At 48.1% G+C, this 26,143-nt stretch overlaps 2 protein-coding genes and 2 long non-coding RNA genes across 6 annotated transcripts; 3 read left to right on the top strand and 1 right to left on the bottom strand.

Moving 5' to 3' along the window:
• The first annotated feature begins 8,958 nt into the window (after window positions 1-8,958).
• Window positions 8,959-12,391, top strand: LOC136549303 (uncharacterized). Its single transcript, XR_010781867.1, has 4 exons — window positions 8,959-9,297; window positions 9,730-9,894; window positions 12,162-12,231; window positions 12,304-12,391. It is a non-coding gene; the product is annotated as an uncharacterized lncRNA (long non-coding RNA).
• Window positions 9,346-14,974, bottom strand: LOC136549290 (uncharacterized). Of its 3 annotated transcripts, none has more exons than XM_066540532.1 (8): window positions 14,483-14,973; window positions 12,379-14,265; window positions 12,219-12,296; window positions 11,836-11,988; window positions 11,114-11,425; window positions 10,845-10,967; window positions 10,580-10,667; window positions 9,346-9,872 (listed from the first exon to the last, which is right to left on the bottom strand). In XM_066540532.1, exons 2-8 carry the CDS (start codon window positions 14,068-14,070, stop codon window positions 9,697-9,699), a joined length of 2,622 nt encoding a protein of 873 aa, XP_066396629.1. In that variant the 5' UTR covers window positions 14,071-14,265; window positions 14,483-14,973; the 3' UTR covers window positions 9,346-9,696. The 3 variants fall into 3 exon arrangements, with proteins under 3 accessions (XP_066396629.1, XP_066396628.1, XP_066396630.1); XM_066540531.1 differs by having other exon boundaries at window positions 9,347-9,872; window positions 12,379-14,214; XM_066540533.1 differs by having other exon boundaries at window positions 9,735-9,872; window positions 10,580-10,621; window positions 12,379-14,214; window positions 14,483-14,974.
• Window positions 13,501-14,487, top strand: LOC136549304 (uncharacterized). The gene is made up of 3 exons (XR_010781868.1): window positions 13,501-13,627; window positions 13,784-13,871; window positions 14,353-14,487. It is a non-coding gene; the product is annotated as an uncharacterized lncRNA (long non-coding RNA).
• A 910-nt stretch (window positions 14,975-15,884) lies between the features above and the next one.
• Window positions 15,885-26,143, top strand: LOC136549297 (uncharacterized). Its single transcript, XM_066540540.1, has 8 exons — window positions 15,885-16,551; window positions 16,715-16,816; window positions 16,922-17,003; window positions 17,121-17,140; window positions 17,489-17,549; window positions 19,086-19,180; window positions 25,631-25,723; window positions 25,820-26,143. Exons 1-8 carry the CDS (start codon window positions 16,108-16,110, stop codon window positions 25,862-25,864), a joined length of 942 nt encoding a protein of 313 aa, XP_066396637.1. The 5' UTR covers window positions 15,885-16,107; the 3' UTR covers window positions 25,865-26,143.

The following is a 26,143-nucleotide window of genomic DNA, read 5'->3' as shown; positions in this document are numbered from 1 at the left end:
CTACCCAAGTAGTAGCCTTTGAGGTACTAAGTCAGATTTGTCAGTAGCACAAGGATGAGCTTACCGGCAGTGCCACTGGTACTTTTCCTTGGATGGATCCATCCACAATAGTATGGGCACAGCGCAACAACAATGCATTGATCCGAGATTGGGATGAGCAGGCAGACAGTTCTAGTCCCGCTATGAGTGCAATGTTTGCAGTGATGAAAATATTTTATACTCGTCAGGACACCAGGGACTTCTAGCAAGAGTCCTATACCACTTGCATAGATAAAAGCTCATGAGAGCCGAAGCTACACAGCGTAAGCTAAAGAAGCATGTGCATAAGCATAAAAAGGCATCAAGTGAGGCTCAATGGGAAACTGATCAAGCTTATGTAGCTTTAGGAAATCTCCACACCTAATTGGAGCAAGTTGATCAGTAGAAAGTTGCCGCCCAAGAGGCAAGAGCGGATGATCAGACAATATTAGCAAGACTGCGGGAGCAGCTAGAGGCCGCCTGTGCCAAGGTGTTCACAGCTATGCGCTAGTGGATCCTAGCAAACAACCGTGTAGCTATGGCAGAAGCAGAATGAGATAGGACCCAAACCTTTAGCGTGCAGTAGGACCATGTCAAGAGGAACTTGCGCCAGCAGCTTGCACAGACCCAGAACATGGTGGTTGATCTTCAGCATGAGGTGCATTTCTTGAACAACCAACTGCGCCCAATCCTTAATGAGGAAGAAGAAGATCCAGAGATGTTAGTTGAAGATGACAGTTGGGAGGAAGAAGAAGTGGAGCTAGAGGATGAGGACGATCCTATCTCCGACCTCGACAACGAGCACGTGGAAGATTAGAGTTGCCTAGTGGCTAGTTAAAGCGCTAGATGTATCCCTGTTATTTATGTAATGGACTTGTAGCTTGAAGTTTGGTATTAATGGTTGGACTTCCATGTAATATTGGCACTCTGCATGTTGTTTCACTATGGGTTGAACTTTAATGAAATTCTAGTTTTGTTTTACTGGTGATTATGACATGCATGTGAACGCACTGCGAACACAATAAGGGATCAAATTGGTGATATCATGTTGCGAGAATGAATTATTATGCCTCTATTTTATTGTATGAATTTAAGATTTTCTCCAGTAATTTTAGTTTGGCATGATTATGCAAATCATCTGCAATCTCTTGACATCATCTAATAATCACTTATTGTTGTAACTTTGTAGATGACTTGCACTCATGCCGGAGCCGGCAATAGCTAGGGTGGCAATGATGGTGACTTACCACCGCCGCCACCACCGTCTGCGAATGAATTCTTTGCATAGTTCTTGGGTAGTCACAGAACCATGAAGGAAACACTATGCCTCATCGTGCAGAACACTACTCGCGCCCGTTAGCAACAATAGGGGCCTAAGCCAAATTAATATAGCTCCTTCAAGGATTTCCTAGACACCAAGCCTCCTATCTTCAAGGTGGTTGAAAAACCGCTCTAGGAGGATGAATGACTAAACACAATTGAGCAAAGGTTCTATCTATTGAGGGTTACAGAACATCAGAAAGCAGAATATGTGTCCCATCAACTGTAGGGATGGGTCGGAATATGGTGGACCCATTTCCTATCCTCTGTACCTGCCAACTCACAGGTCACATGGGAGCAATTTAGGTTAGCCATTAGGGGACATCACATTTCCCTAGGCTAATGCGCATGAAAGTAGCCGAGTTCATGTGACTCACACAAGGGACCAAGACCCTTACTGAGTACATACACGCATTCAATAATTTGTCCTGTTATGCCCCAGGGTTCGTCGATACAGAGGAAATGAAGATTGAAAGCTTCAAGAGAGGCCTTAGCACTAAGCTAATGAAAACCATGGCAACTCAAGGTGCACCATATACAATGAGTTCATTAGTGATGCCTTGACTCAGGAGAACCAGAACAATCTGCATGTAGTGGCAAAGGGCCGCAAGAGGGCAGCTGAGGCAAGTGCCTTAGGGTCTTCCCAGACCAGAGCTCCAGTGGTGGCTAGGCCACAGTTTCGACCACTAGCACCCAAGTTTAGGCCTCCTCCACCAAAATCCTAGGTCAACCGAACTCAGAAGGTGTTTCGTAAGGCATTCACCATTGCCCTACCCAAGGGGAATGGAGGGCAATGAAGCTCAGCAGGACCCAGGAGCAATCAACCATGCTTCAATTGTAATCAGTTAGGTCAGTGGGCCAAAGAGTGCCCCCATCCTAAGAAGAACATCAATCAAAACTAGAGTAATCAGAGACAGGCAAATCCTAAAGCATGTCCTGGATAAGTGCATTATACCACTGTTGAAGAAGTTCCTATAGGAGAAGTTGTCACAGCTGGTATGTTTCTTGTTAACAAACATCCCACCATTGTTTTATTTGATTCTAGAGCTTCTCATTCATTTATGAGCCAAGCATTTGCATCTAAGTATGATCAGAAAGTAATTGAGATAAATAAGGGTGGTTATAGTATAAGTTCGGCTGGGGCTACTATCTCTACAAATAAGGTAGTCAGAGATGTGATCATCTCTATACAAGAGAGGGAGTACACGATGGATCTAATAGTATTGCCTGGATTAGCCATAGATGTGATCTTAGGCATGAGTTGGATGAGTGACCATGGTGTTCGCATTGACACATCCACTCAGACAATTATGTTGAGGGAACCAAAGGGAGGTAATGCTTTTCTAGTACCACTTCCCCCAAAGTTATGATCTCCAAAACTTGTCTTGTGCTATCCAAGCCACTACCCTTTGTGATATTCCAGTGGTTTGTGAGTTTCCTGATATATTTCTAGATAAATTGTCAGGTTTACCACCTGATAGGGATGTAGAATTTAAGATTGAGTTAGTTCTAGGTACGACACCTATCTCAAGAAGACCCTATAGGATGACACCAAATGAGTTATCTAAACTTAAAATTCAGTTACAAGAACTGTTGGACAAAGGTCTCATTCAACCTAGTTTGTCTCCATGGGGATATCTAGTTTTGTTTGTAAAGAAGAAGGACAAGTCTTTGAGAATATGTATGGATTATAGGCCGCTTAATGCTATGACCATTAAGAACAAGTATCCTTTGCCTCGTATCGATATCTTGTTCGATCAGTTGGCAAAAGCAAAGGTATTCTCCAAGATTGACTTGAGATCAGGCTATCATCAGATTAAGATCAGGCCAGAGGATATACCTAAAACAACTTTCTCCACTAGATACGGTTTGTATGAGTATTTGATCATATCTTTTGGACTGACGAATGCTCCTGCCTACTTCATGTACTTGATGAATTCGGTATTCATGCCCTAGCTCGACAAGTTCGTGGTTGTGTTTATCAATGATATCTTGATTTATTCAAAGAATGAGGCAGATCGTGCAGAGCATCTAAGAATTGTTTTGTCTAGATTGAGGGAACATAAGTTATATGCCAAGTTTAGCAAGTGTAAATTTTGGTTGAGAAAAATACCTTTCTTGGGTCACATATTATCTAAAGATGGAATTTCTATAGACCCATCTAAAGTACAAGAGGTCATGGATTGGAAGGACCCGACTTCGGTTCATGAAGTTCGGAGTTTTCTAGAGTTAGCAGGTTACTATCGTCGTTTCATTCCTGATTTCTCTAAGATAGCTAAGCCCATGATTAGACTACTTTAGAAGGATGAAAAGTTTAGTTGGTCGCCAGAGTGTGAAACTGCTTTTCACACCCTAAGGACCTTGTTAACTACAGCTCCTGTTCTAGCATAACCCAACATTGAAAAGCCTTTTGATGTGTTCTATGATGCATCGGGTATAGGTTTGGGGTGTGTGCTCATGCAACAAGGTCGAGTTATTGCCTATGCTTCTTGGCAGTTGAGAAAGCATGAAGTCAATTACCCTACGCACAATTTAGAGCTTATAGCAGTTGTTCATGCATTGAAGATATAGAGACATTATTTGTTGGAAAACATATGTCACATATATACTGACCACAAAAGTCTTAAATATATCTTCACTCAACCTGAGCTGAACATAAGACAGCGAAGATGGTTAGAGCTAATCAAGGACTACAATTTAGAAGTGCACTACCATTCAGGAAAAGCCAATGTTGTAGCAGATGCACTTAGTCAGAAATCTCATTGCAACACTTTGGAAGCATTGTTGGAAAATGGATTTAATTTGTTACATCCTATTGTGCTGCACAATATCACTGTGAGTTGCTCACTTAAGAGCAAAATCATAGAACCACAGAAGATAGATGTAGGTGTATCTCACATCAAGAGAAAGATGAAAGAGCAAGGAACCAAGCATTTTAGGTTAGATGGAAGAGGTGTGCTATGGTTTGAGGTCTGACTTGTGGTACCGAAAGACCGTGAGCTTAGAAATCAAATTTTAGATGAAGCTCATTCATCCAAGTTGTCTATCCATCCGGGTAGTAGCAAAATATATCAAGATTGAAAAACCCATTTTTGGTGGACCAAGATGAAGAAAGATATCACTACCTATGTTGCCAGGTGTGATAATTGCAGTAGAGTAAATGCCGTTCATTTGAAATCTGCTGGATTACTTCAACCATTGCCTATCCTAGGCTAGAAATGGGAGGAAATAAGTATAGACTTTATTACAGCCCTTCCGGTGACACAACAAGGTCACGATTCCATATGGTTCATTGTAGATCGTCTCACCAAGTCAGCATATTTTATACCGGTGAACACAAGGTATCACGTGGGAAAGTAGGCTGAGCTATACGTTTCTTTGATCGTGAGGCTACATGGAGTACCTAGGACCATAATCTCAGATCGGGGACCACAGTTTATAGCTTGTTTCTAGGAACACTTGCACCAAGCATTGAGGACTAAATTAATCAGAAGTTCAACATACCATCCACAAACTTTGAGACATACCGAGCAAGTGAACCAAATCTTAGAAGATATGTTGAGAGCTTGTGTTATATCTTCCAAGGGTTCATGGGAGAAATGGCTACCTTTAGCCGAGTTCTCTTACAACAACAGTTATCAAGTGAGCATCAAGATGGCTCCTTTTGAAGCTTTGTACAGTCAGAAATGTAGAACTTCTTTGAATTGGATTGAGCTCGACGAAAGAAGATACTTTGGCATTGACTTTGTCACCGAAGCTAAAGAGCAGGTACACATTATCCAACAACATATGAAAGCAGCTCGGTCAAGACAAAAGAGTTGTGCCGATAAAAGAAGAAGACCACTAACTTTTGAAGTGGGAGACTATGTATACTTAAAAGTGTCACCCATGAAAGGAGTGCAGAGATTTAGAGTAAAAAGAAAGCTTGCGTCTAGATATGTGGGGCCATACAAGATTATTGAACGAAAAGGAAATATCGCTTACAAGTTACAACTTTCTCTAGAAATAAGTGCGATATTCGATGTCTTCCATGTTTCTCAGTTGAAAAGATGTCTTCGTATACTTGAGGAAGCCATTGCACCGACCAACATTAAGCTCCAATCGGATTTGACGCATGAAGAGAAACCAATCCGAGTGTTAGAAGACATGGAAAGAGTAACACGAAGCAAGATCATTAAGTTTTACAAAGTGGTGTGGAATAACCACAGTGAACAAGATGTCACATGGGAACAGGAGGATTACTTACGTGAGGTTTATCCTGCCTTTTATGAAGAATGGTAGGTCTTGCAGATCTTAGGACGAGATTTCTATAAGGGGGAGGGTTGTAACACCTCTGTGTTAAGCATTGTAATTGACACTTGCATTTCATGAGCACAAGCATCATCCAAGCATTCATGAACAAGAGCATATGAAAATCCATCTCCTTCTTATGCATTATCACATGAAATGTTTACTTATATATATGTTTATGCTTGCAATCATGTATGACCAATGTATGAAATGGTTGTGAGGTCATGAAAACCCCTTAGACACATCTAGGATGGTAAATGGAACAATGTTTGTATTCATGACCTAGGCCAATTTTGCTTCTAAGTGTTGGTTTCATTTGAAATGTCATTTTCATGATGCTAGTTTGACTAAAGTTGAATAATAGCTTAGATTATTTGCATGGCTATATGACCTAAATAAAAGTTGTAGTACTTGACTAGAGTAACAACTTTTATTTTTGGGTCAAGGTCTAATTCAGTGCATAGCATGCTCAAAAATAGCTCACAAGTATCAACATAATGTTGTTTTGAGACTTGAAAATTTTTCTAAGTGTTGAAATGATTTTCAGTTTCAAAGTACCTCACTTTGGAGCAATGTAGTTTGTTAACTAGTGAGAATTAGATGATGGTCCTTAAAGCAAAGTTAGAGATCTCATATAGCTCTACAACTTTCATTAAGGAAGTTTTTGCAGTGGACGAACGGATTAGGAAGTACATCATCGTTAACTTGCACATTCAGTCGGTGATGGCGGTACCAAAACTCGCGCCTGCGCGCGGCGTCGTGGCCGCCATGTGGCGGCAGCACGCCGGTGTTGGCCCGACCGATCAGGAATGAACACGTGCTTAAGCGCCACGCACCCACCACTCACTCCACTCACCCGCCCTCGCCTTCTCCCTCTTGCTCTGCTCTCCGCAGCGCCGCGTCGAGCACCGCCGCAGCCACTCATCACCGATGCAGCCTCGCTGGCCGATTCATCTTGGCCATAGCTGCTGTGCCATCCACTCCACCTCCTCGAGCCACCAGCACCACCTACTGACCACAGGTAGAGCGACATTTTGCCTCGCCGCAGTCTCCGCCGTCATCGGAGCGTCGCCACGCTCGTGGCTCACCGTGGCCTCGCCATCCCACTGCATTAGAGGCCTTTGTTTTCTTTGGTCCAGCACCGCGCTAGAGTATAGAAGCTTAGGCTAGAGTTAGGGATGACACCACCACATGACGACACCGAAACGAGCCACCGCTCCGCCCGCGCCCGCCATTGTCGTTGTGGCACTCAAGCTCGCCGCCGTCAAATTGGTTCACCGTCTCCCTCCTTTCTCATGCGCCTTAGATCGAGTAACTCTAGGCCTCGCTAATGTCATGATGGAGACTCGCCTTTCACCGCTGTTTAGCCGAAACAGCATAAGCACTGCCGTGCTCCGTGCGTCGCCGCATGGCCATGCACGCGGCAGAGCTCACCAACGCCACCCCGAGCCCTCACCTACGCCGTGTAGCTTCGCTAGGTCACTAGGATGGAGTAGCCATCCTCGCCTGAGTGTGCTATAGCCGGAGATGGCCGGCGTACCGCCACCGACCTCTGCTGTCTGCCACGGCCGCCGTCGAGCTTGCCAGACCGTGGCTGAACAAGACCGGGGGCGTACTGGCTTTCCAGCAGCCTTGATTCAGGTCTCGCCGGTGGCGGCTTTGCAGACCGGCGTGGGTGCAGGCTGCCGGTCACGGCATGCGAGCAGTCGCAGGTGGGCCGTCACTGCGGAGGCAGGCGCGGCGGTGGCGGGCGTAGGTGATGCGGTGGAGGTGGGCGGACGCTGCGGAGGCCGTCGCGGTGGGCGCAACTAGCGCGGCGGGCGGACGCTGCGGAGGCAGTCGCGGTGGGCGCAACAGGCGCGACGAGCGGACGCTGCGGAGGCAGTCGTGGCGGGCGCAGCTGGCACATGCGGTCGCTGCGAAGGCAGGTGCTGCAGCTCTGGTGGCTAGAGCAGGCACTACTTCAGCACATGCAAATGCTGTTTTCTGAGAAACCTGAACACAAATTCCTTCAAAGCTACAACACAATTCACGCCTGAACTTATCAAGCACAATACATAGGCCAGAATTGACAAATCAAAAGCCGTCGAAATGGTAACCATACCACATAATACAAAAGATTTCATTAGAACAGAATCACAAACTGAACATGCTAAAGGCAGCAACTACATTCAGGCAGCTAACATTCAGGCATTTAGATCAAGCATACATTCCGAGTAGACAGGAGGCAGTGAGCATTTAGAGTAGCTGCGTGGCATTCAGAGCATTCATAGAAGAGAGACATTCAGAGCAACTCGCCGCAGCTCGCTGAGAAGAGGACGCGATGACTATAGGTCTTCTCGTCGGTGTGCAGTAGAGCTTCAAGCTGAGGGCAACTGGAGACACTCCGTCTGGAGCTATGCGAGCGAGATTCAGTGGAGCCACGGGTAGGGGCGGGGATGGCCGGCAACCATGGGCGAGGTCGTTGCCGCGGGGTGGTCCAGAGGAGCTCGCCGGCGCATCCAAGCCACGACGCGGTGCAGCGGCGCGGTGCCCGAGCTCCATCCGCGGTCGCCGTGACGCACTGCCACACGGGCTCGGCAAGGCACGAGCCGGCGGCGGCTCCTGCTGCCCGTGCGGATGGGGGTGGTCAGCAGGGTCGTCGGGTGTCGGGCCAGGGCGCGACGCGCAAGTGGGCGGCCGGGAGATGCCCTGCAGCGTAGGAGAGCAGCCGTCGGTGCCTCCCCGAGCTTCCCCTTGGTCGCCATGGCCGAATCTGCAGCGAGGAGGACGACGAGTGGCGGCTGGTGGCCAGGCGCTCCGTCGGGGAGGAGTCGCAGAGGACCAGCACCAACGGGGACGACGAGCAGGGGACTACCACCTACGACGACCGCTTGCCTGCGCCTGCGCCCGCCACCGCTTGCCTGCGCCTGCAACCACCCGCGACCTCCCGCGCCAGGCCTAGAGAGCCGCCTTCGCCTACCTGCGCCTGGCACCCGCCTGCGCCCTCACCGGCCTGGAGAGCAGCCGCCGGCCACCTGCGCCCACACCGGCCTGGAGAGCAGCCGCCGCCGAGAAACGAATTGAGCTGGTAGGGTTTGTCTTGGGGGCTGAATCGGTCGTATGGCCAGGATGCCTTATCCTATTGTCCACAGGGGCAATTCGGTCAATACGGAAATACAGTATGCATGCAACACCTGCATGTGGGTCTAAGGACGTTGGATACGTCCATAATGGCAATTATTAGCAACTTCAATAATTATAATAACAAATTTCCAAATAGCTGAATTATAATGGCAAATCTTCGAAGCACGGAAATTGTAATGGCATTGAATCAAAATAACTTTTTTTTTTCCTCCGACGGATCCACGGTCACTACCCCCAACGTACGGCGCACCAGCTCCTCCGCTCGACTGCTCCCGCATCGTCGCACGCAAATCCACAGTTTGGATTTTGGAGACACCATTCGGACGCCGAAGCCACCCACGGTGCCAAGTCAGGTAGGTGGGTCGCCACCGGCAGCGGCCACCGCGCTTGTCGTGGTCGTGGTCGGAGGCGAGGCACTAGTGGCCGGGGTCACGGTCAGCGCCAGGTCGATGGCACCATTTTTTCTCCCGCTCTCAAGATGCTCGACGAAACGCCGGAGTCGTTGATGCGCTTTTCAGCAAGCCCCGCTTCTTTGGCTGGCAGGTACATGACTTCAGTTCTGCTGCCTCGATATATTTTGTTTTGTTCCTCCGCGGGAATCGACTGCGTATTGATTTTAGCGAAGCATTCAAATTTACATATTATAAAAGAATAGGCAAATATTTGTGAAAGTTCTAGTCTCATTTGGATCTACAGGTTAAGTAACAACACAGCAGATTTTTTTCTCTTTTTTTTTATAAAAAAGTAACAACACAGCAGCATTCAAATTCAGTACATGGGGGTGCCAAATCAATGTACACTGCCCGTTTTTAACTTTGGGGAAACTGGGGTTTACATTTTCATGCTGAGACTTGATACTAGTTTCAGAACAAATATCCATGACTGTGTCAAGCTCTGGGAGGTAATATGTATACAGATGCAGAGCGTTGTCCATGCAGATTATTAACGTGGAGATTCCCTCTGGCTTGCTTCTAGGATGGCACGAAGACGAGATGCAACTTCGGTGAACGAAGGGCGTCTCTCAGGTTCAGTTGACCAGCATTGTTCCATCAGTTTCCTCCATTCTGGGTTACATGAAGTTGGCACTGGTGGCCGTAGTGTGTTGCTCAAAATACCCCCTGCATACCACGCAGACAAAAGGTATGGTGCATTATTCTGTATCCTTAGACACCATCGCTATCTGTATGAGAATGCATCCAGAAGAATATGCAAATCTTTATATCAATTTCTTGAATCCAGCAACTTCAATAAGGCTGCTGGTTTTCAACACTAGGCCTGGAACTGGCTAGTTAGTTGACTCCTAAAAACTAGGACATAGTCCAAGCTATCTTTGGCACCATTGACAACCCAGGCAAAAATATTTCCTGGAAGTTCTTTATGATAACTTTGATGATTTTGGAAATCAAACTGGTCAAGGCACAACATTTCACCAACCTGGGCTTCTCAGTCAAGTGAAATATAGAATGGGGTGATAGGAAATTTATATGAGGGAGTGTTAATGCGTCATTCTGGCTTTATGGATATAATATAATGGATATATGTTATTCCTTTGGTTGTGTGGTAATGTGAGCATCAGTAATCTACGAAATGAGACAGCAAGTGGCATATAAAAACTTTCAAAAAGCCTCTAGTTGTGTGAAATCAATAGCTGCTGTCCATACATTGAATGCTGTGGTTGTGGCCTGTGGGACATCAAGTTGCTTTGAAAGTCCATATTTTAAATTTGCATCAAGCAAATCACTCATACTCATACATAGGATGCTGTCAGCAACAAAGGTGTGGTGTCCTTGTTCAGAAGTAAGGTTTCATCTTAACATAAGCATACCTATCACTCCTCCATAGTGCATGCCATCATATGGATCCTCGCCTGTGATAATTTCCCACATTACAATGCCAAAAGAATAGACATCAATCTGTGCCAACACAAAAAAAAACATGTATTTGGTCTAGCAATTAGAAAAAAGAATGTCCATGTAGGAACCAAGCAATTCACCTTATTATTTCTGTCTGCAACTTTGCATTGGTAAACTTAAATTTTGGTGAATTTCTTGCTGTTAGGCTTTAATTATGTCAAAGAGTCAGAACAGTACCTTTTCAGATACTTTAGTGCTACTCATTGTTAGCAACTCTGGGGCCATCCATGGAAGTGTTCCTCTCATTCCACCAGAAACAAGGGTGGCTTGTTTCATCTTCGATAAGCCAAAATCAGCAACCTGTAGTAATTGATTCTCTGTTATGTGCATCAACTCCAGCTGTATGCTAAATTTCAGCTTTCATGCCATACTGAACTTATCTTTTGTCAGCAATGCATTTAGAACTTGAGATGAAACAAATTTTACTGAGTTGTGTTGTAACTTACCTTGCAAATGGGACGAGATGGATCCTTAACATTCACTAGCAAGTTATCACATTTCAAATCAAAGTGGACAATGTCCTTGGAGTGCAAGTACTCCATCCCAATGGCTGCATCCATTGCAAGCATTATCCGTTTGCGCCAATCAAGATACTTGTCCTTGCGAAGGAGGACTTTCTTGAGAGATCCATTGACCATGAATTCTGTTACAGTAGCTACTGTTGCCTCAGGTCCGTTATTTACAACTCCATAAAATGCCAGAATGTTCGGGTGGTGAAGTTTCGAGAGGATGGCTGCTTCTCTCCAAAATTCCGTAATCTGCATGTTTGCACATGTTGTATTTCTTATGATGGATAAAGCAACAGTCCTTGTGTTCTTTTGATTAGCATTTAGTGAGAGTAATTTCTATATAGAATATTTGATTCTGAATCCTGTATCAAGATAATAAATCTGTGGCTGCTAGCTAATATTTGCGGCCAAACATAGCAGCCAGCTGACTGCTTGTCCTGTATGGTTCATGTCCAATAACATGCAGTTTAGGTTGTTTAGAGGAGAATGGAATCAGGGATATGTAACCTTATTTCTCGGTTCAGATAATAATATGAAACATCAGTACATAACATGATACCCTTGAAGAATATTGACACTGGGTTATACCTCTTAAACTGACCATGGACAAGATCCTTGGCTGTGCCCTCAAAAAATGCTGGTGAATTATAGAGGCTTACCAGCTTATCGGCTTGAGGTGATGGTAACATAAAGCAACTATTCTTTATCCGTTTAATAGCAACATCAGTCCCCTTCCATTTTCCATGGAAAACTGTTCCGAATGCACCGGATCCCATCTCACGGAGATCTTCGAGGTCCTCATTGCTTATTATCTGCCATATATGTCACTAATTTCAGGAATAAGTACTGCATAATTTCTATTTATTGCGGAAATGTAGGAATGTCCTTGGATATTTGCTTATAAACCCTTTCTTTTGTATACACGCATTAAATCTTGTTTTACGAACCAATTATCATTTTTACCTGTTTCTTTTGATCCTTTCAGTTATTTTTCCTGAGCTTCAAGTGGCTATGTTACATATTACAGAAGTTGACTACAAACCTGGACATTACTTGTAAGACCTCTGCCCAAATCTGCATTTTTCAGACTATCTTGTTCACTGTTCTTGGTTTCATGTTCCTACCAGGGAAAACATATTTTTAAGTTATGCAGCAAGGTAATATTTTCAAATCAGCATATAAAAAGAAATGCGCTGATGTACTTCATGCTCTGAGATCAACGGTGCGATGTTGTCTTTAGCTTCTTGTGGCAGAACTATGATCTGAGGACTATTAGCACCAACTGACCGAGACTTGATCACTTTTGACGGTTGTTCATTGGGCCGTTCTTGTTGTCTCTCGCTCAAAGCACGCACTAGAGTATTTGGTTTCGGCTCAGTTCTCTTGTCTGAAGATGTAAAAGGGCTAGAAAGTAATGTTTCACTGCTATTGCTGGTAGTCTTGGATGGATGATCTTTCTCTGGAGTGTTACCACACGTATTAGGAACTGCAGGCTGTTGCTGCTTCATGCTGATGATTGCAATTGACTTCTCCATAGTATGCAAGTTTGAACTGATGTCCATATCATCATGGCAGTGCATAGGAGAAGCAGACTCAGGACTATGTTCGGGTATCTCCGTCTTATTATGCAATTGAAAGTTGTTGTTATTTCTTGGTGGTTCTGTTGCTGCTGCTGAATGAGATATACCTTCTTCCTGGGTGCTATTCCTTTCTGGTCTCATCTTCTTATTATCAGAGCTTGTTTGTTGATTCACCGTTTTCTGGGAGCCCCTTGATGAAGATTCAAGTATAACAAACACGGATTGATTTGTATGGGGTGTTGGACTTGAATTAGATGATGATATGTTCACATTGCTGCTGTCTAGTGGTATCAGCAGCTCTTTTCTCAGTGATCCTTTTTCCTGAGATCCTGTAGCTTGATGGCCCTTTCCAGTTATAGTTGTAGTAGTTTGCTGCATTTCTGGCTGATGTCTTGAGACAGCATGATCACTACTGGTCCCTCTCGTAGCTGCATGTGTGGATTCAGATGGCACACATGGACCAAAGTGAACATTTCTACCAGAGGTGATCAGGTTGCCTTCCCTGTTTTGCACATTATCTTTTCTGGCCTTCCGTGTCAGGAATTTTGGTGTTGGAAGTGTCTTCTCCAGTGGCCCACTTGATGTTTTTGGCAGTTCTACAACGATCCCTTGCGAGGGCTTGCCTTTGATGTGCATTGAATATTCCTCTTCCATGCCTGCCGGCAACCTATCCTCTTTGGCGCCAAGCATCACCTGATCTAGATCACTGGCTGACGTGCTCCCAAGGCTGTGCATTCTTGATGCCACAACTGGTGCGGCGAGTCCATTGACGAGAGCAATGAAGTGTGCTTCCTTTTCCTCCTCGGATGATGAGCGTGTGACAAGGAAGTGCACACCATGCTCATCCTCGTTCGCGGAGAAAAGGTACATGGTAAGTCTCTCTCTGCTTGCTTCTAGAAATATGCACTCATCAATCATGTTGCGAAGGTCATCTTCAGAGGTGATGGAAATGAGCATGTTCAGTTGCTCCCCTGGGAGATGGTACTTGATCGTGTGATCCCGCCTGATTAGCTTTGTTGTCTTGCAGATCAGCTCGCGCCATGACATGTCCCGGTCAATCCGAACCAGATGCCTCTCGCCACCAACATACCGGAGCTCCCCGTCACTTGGCCTTGGTAAGAACACGCCGCCAAAGCTGCAGATGAACTTTATCTTCTTTCGCTGAACTTGATAAGGGTTTGGAGGGATTTGCTTCCATGATGCTTGGCTGCTGCTGCTGCTGGTGGTGGTGGTGCCACCGAATGGAGGACTTGTTGGCAGCTGCTTTTGGGGGTTTTGTTCGTAAATGTTGAACACTTGTTCTCTCCAGTCCATGTTGCTGATTTTGAGAGTGCCTGAACTGAAGTTAGTAGTTCAGTTCATGTCTCTGAGGTGCTAGCACCTATAAATCTGTGGTCCTAGGTTGTTGACGGCAAAACTACTAGGAACCTTTAACTGGTAGGTCCAGGGCCTTGATTCCTGTCCAGTCATAACATAACAGGGACGATAAGAACCTTGTTGAGCACCGAGCTAGAAATAGATGGCAACACGAGATCGACCGAAAAAAGGAAGCAAAAGAAGAATCATAAGTGCTGCTTTTTGTTTGTGTATTTTCAGGCGGATGGGAGTGTTTTTTTTTTTCTGGGAATTAGCATGGAACAATACGGAAACTTGAATCTAAGTATCAAAGTGGAAGGCAGGCATGCTGCACGCAGTGAGAAAGCAGAAGAGAAGCCACTGAACTGACCTGATCTCTGACCTCTGGGTCTCAGCTGACGGGTTGCTGCTGGCAGAGGTGAGAGCTGAACATGGCCAACTCAAGCCTGTGCTGTTTTGCTTCAGTTGTGACTTGTGAAGAAGCTGCCTGTTCTGGCTGCTGATATGCGCATAAGAGTGGGCAGGAGTTGTTGTTGGCTGACTCAGCTGTCTGTGATTGATTGGATCGGCGGCACCTTGATGACCTCCAGTCGGTTGACCGCGGGCAAGGGCAAACCGGCCAAGAGCCCAAGAGGGCTGGGCGGCTGGCTATTGTCTGGTGATAAGAATTAAGAAATAATACTAGAATGCCTTTGCCTGTCACTGTTTGCATGATGTGGCCAGCGTTACTCAAACTTGTCACTGCGAGGATGATGATACTCGAATAATACGGCTGCCCATTGCCCAGTTGACAGCCAATCATCCAGGCCTTTCTTTTTGCAAATATATTTTTTAGAATCTTTCTTTTTAATGAGTTGCAGACTAGCATCCGGTAGTCCTCGGTGGGGGAAAAAAAATTAGCACCCGGTTCAAATCAATTTTCATCTCCCGCCCTATAAATTTGAGGTAGGTTTATATATAAACTTCAGAAAGTGGTGGAATGTCAAATTTCAAGCCAAATAGCCTAATTTATTAAGTAGATTTTAATTCCTTCGAGTGAAAAGATCCAAACGGCCCCTAAGTGGTTCATTCAAGTTTATGGTTGGATGTACAGTGAACTTGACAAGAATATGGAAAAAGTTTAAGGACCAAAATGGTGCATTTCAATCTATAGTTTATCTGGGCTTGTTTTTAGGGTTTATCGTGTTTTTTTTTGGAAAAAAATAAAAACCGTACATATGGGACTGAAAACAGTTTGTACTGTTTTAGCAAATTATCGTTCTTTGCCAAACAAATAATGATGATATTACTACTACTATATTTGCTTCCTATTTGCGCCTATATATACTTGCAGAAAACGATTCAGCTTTTTACGAAGCCTTTGGAACACATGATTCTCAAAACACCTGAATAAGGAAAACACAGAATTAGAGTTGCATGAAACTTGCAATCCTAGAGGAATCTGTAATGTAGATTTTTTATAATATAGCCTTTGGATGGCACACAGGAAAAATGCAGGAACCAGAAAAGAGAGATAGACACACAGGAAAGTTTTCATGTTTTCCTCCAAAATTCCTATATTTTCATGCATCCCATGGCAATCCTAAGAGCATCTCCAAAAGACTCTTTATATCTTTCCTAATTTATAGGAATAGAGATTTTGATGAAAAAAAACTCTCTAACAGCCTCTTCAATTGGATAATTTAGAGACTAGATTTTACAAAGGCTAATTTCATAGATTCATTTCTTTGTTCCTATGTTTTTCCTTTGTCCAAAGGAGCCCTTAGAAAAGAAAAAACGATTCAGAAAGAAAACCAAGCCGGCCCGGCCCATTGAATTCAGCCCAGCAGCCACGGACGGTGAGGCCCAGGCCCAGGCCCAGGCCTAGCCATCCGACTAATATCCTCGGGCCGCGCGGCAGTGGGCGGGGAGAAGGAAGCAGGGAAAGCATCAGCAGACGCCGCCGCCACCGCTCCACTGCCGCTGCTAGAGCCCTAAACCCTAGCCAGGCCATCCATGGCGGCCACTCCCCAGACTCTGTCAGCTCCTCCGCCCGCCGCCGCGGCCGCCCCGAACCCCGGCAAGCGCAAGAGGCAACCCAAGGGCAATAAGAAGAAGAAGAAGCTCGCGCGCTCCGACCAGGATGACTCTGTCCGCCGCCGCCGCAACAAGCCCAGCGCCAAGTTCCTCAACCTGCTCCGGAAGCGCGCTCGCGACTACAACTCCGACGATGAAGAGGAAGATGACGACGATCAGCAGCAGGAGCACCCGCCGAATCCCCGCCGCCGCCGCGGTGACGACGACGGCGACGATGACGAGGCCCTCTCCCACTCCGAGCCGGAGGAGGACGAAGAGGAGGGGGCCTCCAGCTCGGCCGTCACGAGGTTCGAGCAAGGCTGCAGGGCGTTCCGCGTCGCCTTCCTCAAGATCATGTCCAAGAAACTCCCCGACAATCCCCTGGTAATCCCCAGCCTTCATTTCTTCGGATATAGATTCGCCGCATTTCATCATTTGTTGTCTGGCTGGCTGGCTGGTGTACGACGGGCAATCAGTAGATACGAAACAGAGGAAGAAAAATGTGGGTTGTCTCTGCAAGACTGCTAACAAGTTTCTCTCTCATTAGGGTCCAATCATGTCAGCGCACAAGACATTGGTGGCCGCCAAGTTAGCCGAGGAGGTGGAGGAGCACAAGCCCAAGGGAGAGTCTCGAAAGGAGAAGCGAGTGGTATATAGCCTTCATACTCCTTGCACATTAGGTGCGCTCTCCTTGAAATGTGGTTACTGCAAGCCATTAATTAATTTGCTCTTGCTTGGTGGAAGGAAAATTTAGGCAGCAGAAAAGGGCCATGTCATACCTAAAGACCACTTGGACAGCACAGAGAAGGAGCTCGTCAAGGTTGCAACCAAGGGGGGTAATGCTCTGTTTTAAGTACCTCACGTTTTCTCTCAGATTACAGATTTACCAAATTCAATGTGTTGTTGACTGAAATGTGTTTATTTACATGGATTGTTTGGCCACGGTCAATCAGTCGTCAGGCTTTTCAATGCGGTAAGCACACCAATCTTATCTCGGTCCCTGTGACTTTTAAACTCTACATGCTGCTTTTCTTCATTTTAGTGAGCTGAACTGCGTTTACTCCACCTATTCTTGCTTCTGTGCTGGTTTTGGGTGTTCATCGATTATATGAAAGTAGGTACAGTAGTATTCTAGGTGTTAGGACAGAGAACCCTCTAACCACTTGCCACTCCATGTTTGTTCAATAGATATAATTATTTTGTCCAATGTTCAAAATGGCTTCACTTACGTACTAAATGATAGTGGAAAACAACTTACATGGATATTAGTATATTTTGCACCAATGGGTTGATAGTTACCGCAATCGCCTTTTCTTTCCAGGTGAGCATGGCACAAAAACCTCGGAAAGATTTGAACCCATCAAGGACTAAAGATGCCAAAGGTATGATGTTGACCTCCTCGCTCTACTATGCTATAGCCGTTCCTCCTCTCCTTTTTTTGGAGTCTATGAATTGCACTGTTCATTTTATTCTACGCTGCATCTGCTAAAACTCTAATTTTCAGTGCCATATATAGAATTATGCTTGGCTGGAAGCTATATAGCACATTTCTTGCATGCCTTCTTAGAGGCTTTTAGTTATTTCTGCATTATAGATGTGATAATTAATGTTGTTGAGTTCTTGTGTTAAATTAAGGAAAGACTAAGTGAGTAACATCCAACATGCAGAGTTCCTATCCAAACACTTGGTGGAGGGTGGATTTATTTATACTAGAAAAATCCTGTACAGCTAGTAGAGCAAGGCCTGGACTATTTCAACAGTTGAGCATATGAATGAGTCGTTCTTCTTCATGAGAAGAAAAAGGTCCTGCTCGAGAAATGAAATATTAAGATAAGAAACCAAATTTTCGGCCCAAAGAAAGAAATGCTCTAGCTTTATGATAAAATTGTTTCAAGTTAAATAAAAATATTCTAGCAGTGAGAAATGAAATGGATGCATAGTATCACATCTCTCTAATTGGATGCATAGTAAGGAATTATTTAAAGTAAGAGAATTTACAATAGCACATTCGATTTAACTTCTAAATGCATTCAGACTATCACATGTATTTGATGACTTCAGTGCCATGTTCCATGATGGCTATGTGCACAGGACTTTCCTGGTACAAAATCAAGAAATGCATACATTCTGTCTTGCTTATAGCCACGGCACGCAAGTTGCCGCTGTCCAGGTTACACATGAGTGACTTGGACAACAGCGACTTAGAAAACGTGGCTACAAACAAGACATAATGTATGTGTTACTTGATCTTAAACCAGGAAAGTCCTGGGCACATAGCCAGCATGGAATATGTCACCGAAGTCGTCAAATAGATATCATAGTGTTTGTATGCCTTTAGATGTTAAAATCCAATTTGGTATTATAAATTCTCTTAGTTTATAAAATTCCTTACTATGCATCCATTTTGGAGATATGTGATATGTATCTATTTTGTTTCTACTTCTAGAATATTTTTATTTAGCTTGAAACATTTTTCTTATATAATATAAAGCTAGTGCATTTTCATTTCTCCAGCAGAGCCTTTTTCTCATGAAATAGGCACTCATCAAATTTGGTCTTATCTAGAACTTGAACTCATACTGGGGTTGGTTTGTATTCTTCTTGTTCTTATGCAGTGTAGGACTATGTTAGCTGGACCTACAAAACCCACAAATGATGGACCACTGAATATTCTTCTATATATGATTCAATGAATGCAAATAGATGTGCGCTCGCTTGATTACTCAAACATACAAATTATAAGAGGTCCAAACAACGACAGCATCTGCTGCATTTCATTGCAGTGCAGTACTGTGTTATACTGTTATATCAAACTTTTGTTGTACACACTGTGTTTATGTTTATGCATTTCATTTTGAGATGCGCCAGCAATGATCGTATCCTAATATTCTGAATGATTTGCTGATAACTCCTGACAGTTCTAGAAAAAGAAAGAAAAAACACCTTCCTCGCGGAACTGGATATGCCATCTCGTCAAGATAAAAAGAGCAAGGCATCTTCCAATTTTTCCAAGGTACCTACTGCAAATTATTTCTTGGGTGACTCCTTATTTGGACAATATGTCACTGATGTCTCACTGCCATGGCATTTGCCAAACTAGTTACAAGAACACACCACCCACTTTCCACATCTACATATATTGATTGATGCCTGAGAAATTTTATTATGACTTCACATGAATTTCAATCTATAGCTATAGCACACTACCCTCTATGCACTTGAATCTCAACCTTTAGCATCATGGAGATCAAGCTAAATTGTACACTCCCTTCCCTGTTGAATGTTTTATTGTTGTGATGAGGATTTTTGACATGCAGCATTACTAGATCAGGATTTGTTGAATGGCAGGCTTTGTACTAGCCACAATATTTCTATAGGGTGTATAAGCAATCAAACCGATAGTTACTAAAGCTGTATTACTGATAAAACTAGCTTAACTTGCTAGTTCATTGTTTGGGCAAGTTCATTGCAATAAGAGTAACCACACTTAATCAATTTTCTATAAGGTATCCACTTAGGTGTGGGGCGCCACTTAGCTGTTGTGATTTTGCTTTAATAGGCTAACTGGACAGGATGGCTGACTAGACCTGGCAACCATAACCATTGGAGTAACTGGTTTAGTAGTATTAAACCATGAGCACATGTTTCAACGGCCTCAGATTCAAATATTAGATTAAAATTTTCATTGGTTTAAAAACGGTTTGTTGTTAGAAAAAATGGTCTAAAGATTAGTTGTTTCCCGTGTTATGACCGGTGTACAGTATAAGAGGCGCAACCGGCCCAATAGTGGCTGAATAGGCCCGTTTAGTTATTGTTTACAGGGAATAAATATTTATCTATTAGCTTGAGGGTTATTCCGTAAAAGGATATTTTAGAGTATAAATTATTGTAATTGGGATTATTGAGAATTAAGCAGAAACAATCTTAATTGTTTCCGGCTTCCCCCAGGGAGCCGGGATTTGCCCTAGCCGCCCTCCCTGTCATCTTCCACGCCTACTACCTCGCGACGGCGCCCAGCCGCCGGCAGCGAGGCTCCAGGCCTGCTCCTCCTCCCTCACACCCATACAAGCTTCGCAACGTTGCCGGTAGGATCAGGAATCCTATCAACCTGGTATCAGCTATGTCAGGTTCTCCTCCACTCCCTCCGCTGCCGCAATCCTCTGCCCCCGCCGTGTCGGCGGTATCCTCTGCGGCCGCCTCCCCTGCGTCCTCGGGTGCCCGGCCCCTTACGCTGGACTCCCTCGCCGAGGTTGTCGCCGAGATGTCGGCGAATATGGCCGTGATGAACCGGAGTATCGCGGCGATGCAAGCCGCCTGGACGGGGCTCACGCAGCAACGCCCTCCGCCCGCGTCATTGCCTCCACCGCCCCCGCCGCAACCCACCCTCCCCGCGCCGGCTGCCGCGCCCGCAGATCACTCCGCGGCGGTGCCGCCCGTGAGTCTGCCGGGGCTTCCGAGCACTGGACTCCCCCTCCACATGCTCCCGTGGCCGCCTTCGCCGTCACCAATCCCGTCATGGGCGATGGCGGGCTCCGCAGCCGCTCCGATCTACACCATGGCTACTTCCACGTCAACGGCGCCACCACCGCATGCCCTTGAGGGTGGGGATGTGTCCCTGCCTCTCGCCCCCGGCGTCTTCTACGGCGACGCTGCGGGCAACCTCTTCTACAGACGCGCCCCATCCTCGGCTGCGCTGACTTCTGGGAACGAGGCAGCGATGGCTATCGCCATGGAGGGTGGCGCTCCCGCCGCCACAGCTGTCCACGGAGCTCACGCGCCACCGCGTTTCTACAAGCTGGAGTTCCCGACGTTTGATGGCAGCGTCGACCCACCCAATTGGTTGAACCACTGTGATCAATTCTTCCGCGGACAGCGAACCCTCGACTCGGACCGGACCTGGCTCGCCTCGTACCACCTCCGCGGAGACGCCCAGACGTGGTACTACGCGTTGGAGCAGGATGAAGGCATGCCAGCTTGGGATTGTTTTCGCGCCTTGTGTCAACTCCGCTTCGGGCCCCCAACGCAGGGCACACGACTCGCTCAACTCGCGCGGCTGCCCTTCATTTCCTCGGCACAGGAGTACTCCAACCGCTACAACGCGGTTCTCTGCCATGCGCGTGATCTGAACCCACGGCAGAAGGCCGAGCTCTACGTCGGCGGTCTTCCGGAGCACATCCAGGTGGACGTCGAGCTGCAGCACCCGCCTGACCTGCAGACCGCGATGTACCTCGCGCGGGCCTTCGAGCGCCGAGCGGCGGCCTTCATGCCGGCGCAGCCGCCACAACAGCGGGGTGGGCGACCACCTCCACGGCCGTCCATTGCTGCCCCAGCAACGGGAGGGGCTCCTGCCAACCAGTCGCCGGCCCTGTCCCCTGCGGCCACCGGTCAGCCGCGATTTCGACGTCTGACTCCGGCGGAACAATTGGAGCGGCGACGCCAGGGCCTCTGCTTCAATTGTGACGAGCAGTATGCGCGGGGACACGTGTGCAAGCGCCTTTTCTACCTCGAGACCGTCGACGAATCCGCGACCGCCGAAGATGAAGGGGCTGTGCCACCAGAAGATTCGGCTACGCCGGCAGAGGAGCCTACGGCTAATGCCCTTGTTGTCTCGATGTATGCTCTAGCAGGCATTCGAACGGAAAACACAATGCTCCTGCCTGTGTCGCTGAAGGGCGAACGACTCCTCGCCTTGCTGGACACCGGGTCCACGCATACGTTCCTCCAGGGCCACGTGATGCGCCGTTTGGGGCTCTCTTCCTCGGGAGCCACGCACCTCCATGTCACCGTCGCCAGCGGGGAGCGCCTGCCATGCGAGGGGATCGGCCGCGACGTACCCCTCTCCATCGGTGGCGCGTCCTACCCGGTCACCTGCGTCGGCCTCGCGTTGGGCTGCTTCGACTTCATCCTCGGCGTCGACTTCTTGCGCACCTTGGGGCCGCTCACCTGGGACTTCGACGCCCACACGGTGTCCTTCCAGCAGAACAACCGACGCATTACATGGCAGTGCGAAGGCTCTCCACCGGCGTCTCAACACCTGCTGGCCACGGACGCGACCGACCAGCCCCGGCCCTTGCTGGACAGATTACTACAGCAGCACGGCGCCATCTTTGAGGAGCCGCGCGGCTTGCCGCCCGTGCGGCCATACGACCATCGGATCCATCTCCTTCCTGGCACGGCACCGGTGGCGGTCAGGCCGTACAGATATCCACAGCTGCAGAAGGATGAGCTCGAGCGTCAATGCGCCATCATGCTGGAACAGGGCATCATCCGGCCCTCTACGTCCCCATTCTCGGCCCCTGTCCTTCTGGTCAGGAAGGCGGATGGCTCCTGGCGCTTCTGCATCGACTACAGGGCTCTCAACGATAAAACATCAAAGGATAAGTTCCCGATTCCGGTGGTCGACGAGCTCCTCGATGAACTACACGGCGCCAAGTACTTCACCAAGCTTGACCTCTGTTCGGGCTATCATCAGGTGCGCATGCACCATGAGGACATCGCCAAGACAGCGTTCCGCACTCACCATGGGCACTTCGAGTTCCTGGTCATGCCGTTTGGCCTCTGCAATGCGCCGGCAACCTTCCAGGCGCTGATGAACGACGTCCTTCGGCCATTCCTCCGCAGGTTTGTGCTGGTTTTCTTTGATGACATCCTCATCTACAGCGCATCATGGGCAGCACACCTCCAGCACGTCGGCCTCGTCCTCAGCGCCCTTCGCGCGCATGGTTTGTTTCTCAAGCGGTCCAAGTGCTCCTTCGGCGCCTCCTCCGTGGCCTACTTGGGCCACGTCATCTCCAAAGACGGCGTCGCCATGGACAGCGACAAGGTGGAGGCGGTCACAGCTTGGCCGGCCCCCCGCTCACCCCGCGGCGTACGGGGCTTCTTGGGGCTGGCCGGCTACTACAGAAAGTTCATTAAGGACTTCGGGTCCATCGCTGCGCCCCTCACACGTCTCCTGCGCAAGGAGGCGTTCGCCTGGGATGAGGCGGCTGACGCGGCGTTCTCCAGCCTCAAGCGCGCTTTATCATCGGCTCCTGTGTTGCAGATGCCGGACTTTGATCGTCAGTTCGTGGTCGACTGCGACGCCTCCGGCACCGGCTTCGGCGCGGTGCTGCACCAGGGGGCGGGTCCCCTGGCCTTCTTCAGTCGGCCGTTCGCTGCCCGTCACATCAAGCTGGCGGCTTACGAGCGCGAGCTCATCGGCTTGGTCCAGGCTGTGCGCCATTGGCGGCCGTACCTCTGGGGCCGCCGCTTCCTCGTCCGCACCGACCACTACAGCTTGAAGTTCCTCCTCGATCAACGGCTGTCCACGGTTCCTCAACATCAGTGGCTCAGCAAGTTGTTCGGGTTCGACTTCACCGTCGAGTACCGGCCGGGGCGCCTCAACACCGCCGCCGACGCGCTCTCCCGCCGTGACGAGGACGGCCCCACGGCGCTGGCTGTGTCCGGACCCTCCTTCCGTCTCTACGACGACATCAGGGCGGCATTGGCGCTGGACCAGGAGGCCGGTGAACTCCTCCAGCAGCTGTCCAGCGGGGTGCTGGATGCTCCGTGGCGCGCCGAGGACGGGCTGCTGCTCCACGGCAAGCGTGTCTTCATCCCGGCACATGGCGACCTCCGTCCCCAGGTGGTTGCGCTGGCACATCAGGCTGGCCATGAGGGCATACAGAAGACCCTCGTTCGCCTCCGCCAAGACTTCTACTTCCCAGGTGACCGCGTTCTGGTGCAGGACTACGTCCGCTCTTGCGACACGTGCCAGCGGAACAAGACGCCGACAACGCACCCAGCGGGGTTGCTCCAGCCCTTGGCTGTTCCATCGCAGGTGTGGGCGGACATCTCTATGGACTTCGTCGATGGCCTTCCCAAGGTGCATGGCAAATCGGTCATCCTAACGGTGGTTGATCGGTTCTCCAAGTACGCGCACTTCATCGCCCTCAGCCACCCCTACACGGCTGCGTCGGTGGCGCGTGCCTTCTTCGATGGCATTGTGCGCCTCCACGGCTTCCCCACCTCCATCGTCAGCGACCGCGACCCCGTCTTCACCAGCAATTTGTGGCGTGATCTCTTCAAGCTTTCAGGCGTGAAGCAGCGTTTGAGTACGGCTTTCCATCCACAGACGGATGGGCAGTCCGAGGTGGTCAACCGGATCATCGTGATGTACCTACGCTGCGTCACCGGGGATCGTCCTCGCTCCTGGGTCGACTGGCTTTCTTGGGTGGAGTACTGCTACAACACGTCCTTCCAGACGGCGCTCCGGGCAACGCCGTTCGAAGTGGTCTACGGCCGCCCCCACCGCCCCTCCTTCCGCTCCAGCATGGGGCGGCTCAGACTCAGGCGGCTGACACGATGCTTCGCGATCGCGACGCGTTCCTGGAGGAGGTCCGGGAGCGTCTCCTTTAGGCACAGCAGTACGCCAAGCGGTACTATGACGAGCATCACCGCGACGTGTCCTTCGAGGTGGGCGCCTGGGTGCTGCTGCGTCTCCTCCACCGTCCTATGCAGGTCCTCGTCGCGCACTCCAAGGGCAAGCTCCGCCCATGCTACGCTGGGCCGTTCATGGTGCTCGAGCGCGTCGGGCCGGTGGCATACCGTCTACAACTTCCTGCCGGCGCTCGCCTTCATGACGTCTTCCATGTCAGTCAGCTCAAGGCCTACACGGGAGCTCCCCCGACTGCTCCAGTTCCTCTTCCGCCGGTGCAGGATGGCCGCCTTCTTCAGGCGCCTGAGCGCGTGCTGCGCGCTCAACTCAGTCGCGGCGCATGGCGCGTTCTTGTCCAGTGGCAGGGGCTTCCAGCGGATGATGCGACCTGGGAGCCGCTGAAAGAATTCAAGGAGCAATATCCTGAGGTCCAGCTCGAGGACGAGCTGTTTGCCGAGGAGGGAAGAGATGTTATGACCGGTGTACAGTATAAGAGGCGCAACCGGCCCAATAGTGGCTGAATAGGCCCGTTTAGTTATTGTTTACAGGGAATAAATATTTATCTATTAGCTTGAGGGTTATTCCGTAAAAGGATATTTTAGAGTATAAATTATTGTAATTGGGATTATTGAGAATTAAGCAGAAACAATCTTAATTGTTTCCGGCTTCCCCCAGGGAGCCGGGATTTGCCCTAGCCGCCCTCCCTGTCATCTTCCACGCCTACTACCTCGCGACGGCGCCCAGCCGCCGGCAGCGAGGCTCCAGGCCTGCTCCTCCTCCCTCACACCCATACAAGCTTCGCAACGTTGCCGGTAGGATCAGGAATCCTATCATCCCGTGTGGCAAGGATAACACAGCCGGACTGTAGTGGTAAAATTAGCATTCTAGATTTTCATGATTTTCTTAGCTAGAACTTTACAGGTCAGGTGACAATTTGTGTGGTTAGTCTTTAGCCTAACAGGTGTTACTAGCTGGTGCAATATTTGCTTTGTAAGTGAATCTTAATGCCTTGAGCTGTCTTTCTCATAATTGATTTGCCCTTTCTAGCATACTGGCAAAGATGAAGATGAACCAGCATGGGCACCTCTTCGTGACACATACATGCTTGGTTCTAAATTGAAGGAATGGGACAAAATGAAGGTAATGTCTCCTCATTTATGTGTTCTTTTTCCTGTTGGCCCAAAAGTGGCACTTTGCCTTTTTTCTCTTAACTGTCCTTTTATGTTTTATGGGTAGGATTCTTCTGCGGCCAGTGAGGGGAAAAAAGGTTCCTTTAAGTGACTCTTCTGATGAGGAATAGGAACATAGGTAGTTTGGTTAGTCGAAGCAGCATGTATCTTGCTTTGCATAATGTTGTCCTCGTTGCTTGTAAAGCGTGTTGAGATGGGTTCTGGATATTCAGATTATCAATTTCACACCTCACTCCCCTTTTTGGGATTTTTGTTTGCATGGCATTTGTTCTGAATCTATAGTATATATGTATCCTTTATACTGGCATTAGTGATGGATGTTAACAGAACAGCAGTATTAGAACTTCGAAGCCTCGCCCTTGTGATATCA

The sequence above is a fragment of the Miscanthus floridulus genome, chromosome 4, assembly GCF_019320115.1.
Source record: "Miscanthus floridulus cultivar M001 chromosome 4, ASM1932011v1, whole genome shotgun sequence".
Lineage (NCBI taxonomy): Eukaryota > Viridiplantae > Streptophyta > Magnoliopsida > Poales > Poaceae > Miscanthus > Miscanthus floridulus.
The sequence above is the reverse complement of the archived record's forward strand: the minus strand, read 5'-3'. Positions and strand labels throughout refer to the sequence as shown.